Source organism: Anastrepha obliqua, chromosome 5 (assembly GCF_027943255.1).
Source record: "Anastrepha obliqua isolate idAnaObli1 chromosome 5, idAnaObli1_1.0, whole genome shotgun sequence".
Taxonomy (NCBI): domain Eukaryota; kingdom Metazoa; phylum Arthropoda; class Insecta; order Diptera; family Tephritidae; genus Anastrepha; species Anastrepha obliqua.
The window spans coordinates 40,557,540-40,566,050 of record NC_072896.1 but is presented as its reverse complement, the minus strand read 5'-3'; the positions used below and the strand labels follow the sequence as shown (position 1 = coordinate 40,566,050).

Genomic DNA, 8,511 nt, shown 5'->3' with positions numbered 1-8,511 from the left:
GTATAATCGTAGGAACCTGTTTGCAATTGTCAACCACCGAGAGTGTGATATTGGTCCCGGATCTCGATTTGCTAGATCTGGGGAGCAAAAACCAGCATCAATAGCAATGGCAATGTCATGTAAGTATTTCTGATCTTTACTTAAGCTTATTGCGTCAAGCGTTCGTGGAAGAGAGCATTCGATCCTCTGAAAAGCAACGATGGACAAAGATTCACATTTAGCCAGCTGTTTGCCAAGAAGCCCACTGAAAGACTGAGGACCTGTTGTTTTACCATCAAGTATTTCAACTAGATGCCTCAGAGGTAATTCATTAAAATGGAGGAGACAGATAGCCCATTGTACTGGTCTTTTTAAACGCGTTTCAATGAATTTTATTGCACCATTCTTCCACCCAGTATTTGTTGACGTACCATCACATCCAATCACTACAACATTAGATTTATTTATACCATTTTCTTCAAAATAATTTACAATGCTGTATGCCGTGTCCTTTCCACTTTTTGAAGTAGGCACTAAATGACAAAGGTACTTTGAGCCTGGTTCTGCTATTACTGAAATGTGCTCTTCTTTTTTTATAGATTGATAACGTTTGTTTCCTTTTTCAACTAAAACTAAAGTGTCATCCATCCTGCCATCAAAATACACACACATCGGATCGTTTAATTGCTCTATTGCATTCCCCGATTCGATAAGTTTTAGTCTACATTTTTCTTTTTCTCTTCTCATTTTGCTTCGATCAACAACAAAAGAAGTATCTTTGTCCGTTATAAGACCAACGTCTTTAAATGCACTAGACACAATAGCTGCTGCTGCTCTATCAGATACTCCAAAACGATCACTAGTTAAGGCCGTTGCTGGAAGTGATAAGCGCATCTGTGCATTTTTTGAACTTGCTGACTGAGAGGAAATAGAGCGTGGGGTCTGAAAATCGGGATCATTCTTATCATTTTCAACTTCAGGAGTTATCTCTGTTTCAGAATCAATACTACTACAAGAAGGTCCAGGTAAGTTGGTCTGATTTAAGTGACGAGCTTTTCTCTGCAATTTTAATGTAAGCTTTTGAGTTTCTTTGGTATCTACTGTCCCAATCTTTCCTTGTCCGAGATATCTTTGAGCATATAGAAATTTGATTTCTAATGGCGGTATCTTTCTACCTTTAGGGCATGTGCAGTTGATAGTTACCGGCCTGGGACAAATCCACTTGTCAAAGCTTCTTTGACAAAAGCAATTGAGTGTCATCTCGCACTTGCAGGACGAAATGTCAAATAATGTACTTGAAGATTGTTCAATAAAATCATTGTACTTCTTTTGTTTCTCAGGTGTGTCTTTGTCCCTTGAATAAGATTTACGAAGAGTGTAGTATCGATCATGTAGATGTTTAATCTTTTGTACAACTCTTGTGTGGGAAACTATTGGAATCGAAGCCTTGGAATAAAGGGACTCAGTCTGATGAGCTACAGTATCTGCTACAACTGTGAAGCTTAACTTCTGACCAGAACTGGCAGCAGAAGATTCTACTGACATTTTGTACCTCACTTCTTGCCAACATTGTATAATGTCGGTATTAGTGGGAAGGACCGATGACAGCAGTGGTTTAGGTACACCAAAAAATGGGCAGTGTATGTCCTTACGAGTAAGAGACATGAATAAAATGTTTCAAGAGATTTAATGTTAATTAATTGTGTAAACTATGTAATTCAAAAGAACATCGAATAGAATTTTTTTTGACCAAACAGCGCTGTTCGACAAGAGTGAAAGCAGAACTGGTAATGACCAGAGAGTACTAGCTCTTCCGTGTACTTCGTTTATCGGTATGCCAGAATCAAAAGCAAAATGAAAAGAAAGACGATGGAATACAAGTAACCAAGTGGAAGACGATCTAAAGCACAGACGTGTTGTAGTAGCCGTAAGCCGCTTTCACGCAAGCCTCATTTGGCATAGGCTTCCTTAGTAGATTTGGTGTAAAATTGGTAAAAGTTAATCGCTCAGAACCACAGAAATGGATAGATTAGTAAATTAAAAATCTACTACTCAATGCTGAAAGTGCTATGTATAAAAAGGGAGCTCGATCTTTAATCATTTACCACTTCTACAAGTTTTCGTAAATCAGCTAGATTTGGGATAAAATTTGTAAATTTTAAATGCAATGCGCGAACGGAAGATATTAACCGATTTGAAATTTCTTTTTTTTCCTAAATTTGTATTGATATGTAGCAACTTTTCCCTGCTATTACGATATGATTTGAAAAAATTTACGTATTTCACTCCGGTCTATTGTGCAATAACGATCGGTGCAATCAGATCATGTCCTAGGGAGGCCCTCAACGCACTGACACACGTTATTCCAATAGGTTAATGAAGCGGGTCGCTGGAGAGAAAAAAAACTTATGGTCATGCTAGTCTATAATTGCGACAAAACCAGGTAATCTCGGTGAGGACTGACTACATCGTCCCGACGGTAACATTCAACAGGAATTTTGCAACTCTCTTTCCAACTAAGGAGGAATGGAATAAGGGATTCTCACTAAACAACTTCGACACTACAATTTATACAGATGGCTCCAAAATGGATTGTGGTGTTGGAGCTGGTATATATTCTCATAGACTTAAAATTGAAAAATCTGTGCGAGGGTCTCGAACAACTATCTGGCTTAGATGTCAACAACCTAACAAGGTTCTTAAACCACACAAACGGATATAGTCATGCTGTAAATAACTGGTAAAGAAGTTGGTAACGAGGATGTGGTGCAGAAGCGCTAGTTGGATTCTGGATGAATCACCACTCTAAGCAACCAACCAACCATTCTGGAGGTTGCTTTGAAGTCGTTAGCAGACAAACATTTCGGTGACAGACCATGGACGTTTCAACAGGACTCGGCACCGTCTTACAAAGCTCGAGTGAACCAAGAATGATTAAAAAGCAACGTTCCGAACTTCATAACGTCCACACAATGCCTCTCAAATTCACCAGATGCGAATCCGATGGATTATTCTCTTTGGATAATTTTGGAGAGCAAGGAGCGAACTAAAAGATTCTCCCTTCTCAAGGCGCTGAAAAAGCCTTTGCCCGCGAGTGGGCCAGCAATTCGGGGAGCTTGCAATTCATTTCTGCACCGTCTCAAGGTCATAGTCAAGGCAAAAGGTGGTCATATCGAGCAAAAGTAAATTGATTCTGTGGTGTGGACCTGGTTCTTCAGCTCCGATACGAGTTCGTGTCCAGAAATCGGCCATGAAGGTGTTAGCATCAGTAAGGAACAAAATATTTTTCATCAGGATGGCTTAAATGGCAAAGCAGCCAAACTGGGCATCCCTCACAACGCATATTGTAACAGTTGCAACCAACCGGAGTAAAAGGAAGCAATCTTTCATTTCCTCTGCGAATGCCCTACCCTATGGAAGGACAGAATGTTAACCCTGGGCAAACCGAGAATCTCGAACAACTGTCTGGCTTAGATGTCAACAACCTAATAAGATTCCTGAGCCGCACAGACTGGATATAGTCATGCTGTAAATAACTGGTAAACAAGTTGGTAACGAGGATGTTGCAACAAAATGGTGCGGAAGCGCTAGTTGGATTCTGGACGAATCACCACTTAAACCAACCAACCAACCCTATTTAATAAGCTGCTCATATATCAAGCAATACTGAAATCAATGTGGACATACGGAGTGCAAATCTGGGGCTCAGCTTCAAAGCCAAATCTTGCCATCATTCAGGGGTTCCAGTTAAAAATGCTGCGCATATGTGCCAACGCGCCATGGTTTGCCTTCAACGATATAGTTCATCGTGATCTTGGAGTGCTCTAGGTATATGAAGAAATTGACAACATCAGCATAAGATATAACAACCATCTTCCAAATCTCCAAATCCTCGGGCATCAAACCTATCACACAACGTCCTCTTCTAAAACTTGTATGTCTACTGATCTGCCACAAAGCTTTAAAGTATAGACTTTAAATAATCGTCTCTATGGAAACTTTTTACACAGATTGTATTTAATAAATAAAAAAAAAATTAGCCCATATTGATTTCCCTTGCAGTGGGAAAATGCATTTAATCAATAATTTTTAGGTATTAAATAAATCTGCTGTTATATATGTATATATGTATGCAGGTAGATACAATTCGAAAATACTCTTGTCTAATTCAGTGCTCTATAAACTTGGTTTTACTGCCTTAAAAGGCAACAGATCATTAAGATATATGTTTTTGAATTTCTAGATCAACAATTTATGCATAACGAGCATCAAAAGTCTTTTGATCTTGTGTGATTTTGTGTAGAAAATGGAAATTCATCAATTTTAATGTTCTCTTTAATTTATTCATATTGGCACACGCACTTTTACTTACACAAATCACAATAACACACCACTGTATCTACTCGTAAAATGGAAATCGATTTGTTTATATGATTTTCCGCTCAATTGATTTGTTCTGGCGCAGCGCGCGATCGGATGCGGATGCTGAAGGCGCTTTAGTGCGGCGTGACTACTCTTACCAATCGGTGCGTACGCGTTACGAGAACGAGTTAAGAGAAGAAACTTTGCGAATACCGACGCTGTCGACAAAAAGGTGTCGAAAGAAACCGGTGAAATTGAATTGCAATTCAATAAAGCATTTAATAGATTTTGTTAAAATCAGTAAAGGTTTTAAATTAGAATTAACAAAAAATGTTTTTTGCCTAAAGCCGTAAAATGGGCGTATTAGAAATAGACCAGCTCCTAAACACAGTTATGGAGTCCACGCCCACGCCAACGAACTTAACAGTGAAAAAAGCCGTTGCCAGTGATTTACATAGGCGATCGGAAAGTGTTGAAGAAATGCATGTAGAATTTACAAAATCTCTCGAAATCGACAACAACAGTAATGAAAATATCAATGCGACGAAATTGTCAGTGCCAGTTGGTGAAACGAAAATTCAACTCAGTTTTAGTGTTGATCGTTTACTAAATATCGAAGAAACGCGTTCAACCGAAAAAAAATCACATCAAGAGCTAAACGAAGCTTTTGAAATATTGAAAAATTGCAATAGCAGTGAAGTGAAGTGCTCAGAAAATGCAAATCTGAGTGTGTACGACACATGCACACATCCAAGTTGTTCGGGTCTGGTGGAGAGCACACAAATGCGAATTGAAAATTATACGTTAAACTTAAAGAAATACTCGTCGATCGGCAATGCAATGACGGGGAAATTTTACCGTCAAATGCCGTCATTGGCGCCACCATATTTGGATTTTAAATCGATCGTGCGACCGACGCCAATAAGGGCAATCGGTAATGGGCGTGAAACAGGTGAGTGAAGCTGAGAGCTTCGAGACAGTGAAACAGAGACTTTTATTTGTGCATTCTTGAGCTACGCTTCGATGTATGGTACAAAATAAATTCTGAAGAAAAGAAGTGGAAGAAAAAAACATGAACGCAAATTTTGAGCCTTTCTACACTGAAACCATTGGAATGGGCTGGAAAACTGTTTACCAGAAATTTTTCTAAAAGTTTTGACTTTTCGAAAATTATTGAGTGGAATAGAAAACGTGAATGAATGAATAAGTTAAAATAAAATAATAGTAAATAATAGTAAAATAATGGAAATTAATATAAATAATAGTGCAACAAACTTGAACAATATTGAATCTATATATATCTGCAAAACAAAATCAGATTTTGGCTTCTTTAGAAGAATTCGAGCCAAAATCAACATCATGGCTGCAATCAGAGGATACAACGCGATTACTAAGCCACATTTCGATATATTTTCTATATTTTTGCAATTCGTAATAAATAAATATAGATAGACTGCAAAAGTTACAGAACATGGCCATAGAAATACACATGAAATGCAATCAGCGCAAATTCTATGTTAATATCACTTATATAGTTAAAAATAGAACAAAAATTACGTTAAACACACATACTAGGTGGCGCAAAATTAATCATCGATTTTATTTTTGAATACAAAAAAAACTAATTTGAGTGATGAAAATCTTTGTTTTGACCTGTAGACGCTCCATCGTTGTTGACTAGTTAACAAGTGTTAAATATGATTTACGTAAGGCGCCATATGCAAAAATTACAAATCTTCCAATGAGGTGATTAATTTAGCGCCACCTTGTATCAAAATAAAAAAACTGCACAACATGTTTAGTGCACAAAGTTATGCACTTAGAAATGTAAATTATTTGAGAATAGCACTTCACAGAACAACGGCAGCATAAAATTCGATCTATCATAAAGGATTAAGACTTTTTAACCAGTTACCAACACACACTAAAATTGAGACGAATGCCATATTAATAATTTAAGATGACAGTGTCATGGTTTGGAGGAAAGTGAAACAAGTTTCGAAAGTGATTGTGGAATATTTAGCATTAAGATAAAGTAATAGATATACTATAGGTGGTTGGTATCTCTTCTTAATGATCTGCAGGAAATGTGTGCGTATTAATCTCAGAACGATCACTTGAGGTTATATGCAATAAAATGCAGGTAGCTCTAAATAAGATTGAGTATTGGTGCAAATTGCATGACCTACAAATGGTGAATCCTACAAAAATCACCTCAGTGCTTTTCACTAGGAAACGCAATATGGAAGGCCTGTTACCACCCACATTGAAAGGGGTAACACTGCAACACTGCCAGATATACCACCAGTTGTCGGAGCGGTGCACACTGTTCTCGATGCCGGACAATCGGGTGCTTGTTGTTGGATTCGGTAGGAAGTATGATGTTTTGATCCGGGATAGAGATCAATGGTTAAGTCTAGAGAACCTATTAATGGGATATCAGCACACTTTCTACACCGACGGATCCAAAACTAGTGATGGAAGCGGATCTGGATGGCGAAGACACTAAGTACTCCTATGCCACAGGGTAGATGGCCACGGTATTCCTTACGGAAGTCTATGCCATCTTGAATGTGGCAACAGTATTGAAATTTGTAGTGACAGTCAAGCTGCACTGAAAGCGCTTGCTAACCCACCCTGCTCTTCGAAGTTAGTCGGTGAATGTAAGACAGAACTGAACAGTGTTGCAAAACACAACAAAGTTAGTCTTATTTGGGTGCCTGGACATTGAGGTATTACAGGGAACGAGTTAGCTGATAAATTGGCTAATGAAGGCTCTGCAAGTATGCCACTAGGCCCTGAACCCTTTCTAGGTGTCAATTTCGCATCGATTTAACTATGGATTGACGACTTCATGAGGTCTACCCACAGAAGTCGTCGGTCTGAGTTGAACTCGTGCAGAGTAGCCAAGTGCTTTATGAAAGAACCAAACAGGAAAACAGCGACCTTTCTCCGAAAACTATGCGGAAAGGACCTGAGAGTACTGGTGGGTGTAATCACAGGGCACAACGTCTGTGGTCAGCATATGGCTACCATGGGGGTCGTAGACAGCCCGATATGCCTATCCTGTCTTGAGAATGACGACACTGCAGAGCATATTCTCTGTAGCTGTTCTGCATTTTCCAGAATCAGGCTTATTATAATATAATATATGGGTTGCGATATACTGAGTATGGACAAAGTTCATACTCTTCCTCTTCCTGACCTCTTAAAATTCATCAATGAATCCAAGTGTTACAAATGGAGCAGAATTACTCAATTGGTACAAATTATGAACCATTAAAACAAAAACAAACATAAAAAAATAAGACAGAAGTAAAATTGTAGAAAATGCCTGATGTCATGCCCATTTTCTGGTAGTTCTCGATATCGACTTTATATGCGTACTGCTTCCCTCTTCATCCAGATCCAGCATAAATATTATTGAGATCGGATAAAAATGTGTCCACTTTGTATATATTTTAATACTACATTTACGCCCTTGCGTCTGATAAATAATTTAAGCGGCATATATTATATATATTCGCCATATACAGGGTCCGGCACTCGAAGTGTAACCAACTTCAGACAGCTCACGCAGCTGATGCCCGTGCATCAGAGGTCTGTTAGTTGACTAAATGACAATCCGGAGTATTGATAATAAGCACGTGGAAGCATTTTGCCGAGAGTAAACGCGAAAAAAGAAAAACAGTAATGGATTTCAAACGTAATAGTGTGATTACATTATATTTGGTTGAAAAATCATATCTAGCGATTGCTTCTGAGCTCGAGCACCTTGAAATAAATAAAGCTTTTGTTTATCACAGCATTACTCGTTACAATGATACTGGTAGCATCGCGAAACGTTATGGAGGTGGTCATCAAAAGACTGCAACGGCACATGAAATGATTCAAAAAGTGAACAGGCGACTTTAGTGAAATCCCCGCCGAAGTGCCAATCAAATGGCGAAAGAACTGAAAATATCTGACCGCATCCGCCACATACTGAAAAACGACCTCAAATTCAAGCCTGACAAGATCCCTAAGGCGCATCATCACACCAAAGCAGCAACAAATCAGACTTGAGAGAGCGAAAGAGTTGCTTCACTTGGCCGAAAGCGGTCAATTTCCGAACATTGTGTTTTCTGACGAGAAAATTTTTCAAATTGAGCAATTCGGAAACTCCCATAA

The 8,511-nt window shown here is 38.6% G+C and overlaps 1 protein-coding gene across 1 annotated transcript in view; it reads left to right on the top strand.

Annotated features, from left to right (window-relative positions):
- Positions 1-4,695: 4,695 nt before the first annotated feature.
- Positions 4,696-8,511, top strand: part of LOC129246845 (homeobox protein H2.0) — a 36,442-nt gene continuing 32,626 nt past the window's right edge. Inside the window, exon 1 of the mRNA XM_054885509.1 lies at positions 4,696-5,293. Within this exon, the coding sequence (XP_054741484.1) occupies positions 4,696-5,293 (598 nt within the window). The remainder of the gene's footprint in view (positions 5,294-8,511) is intronic.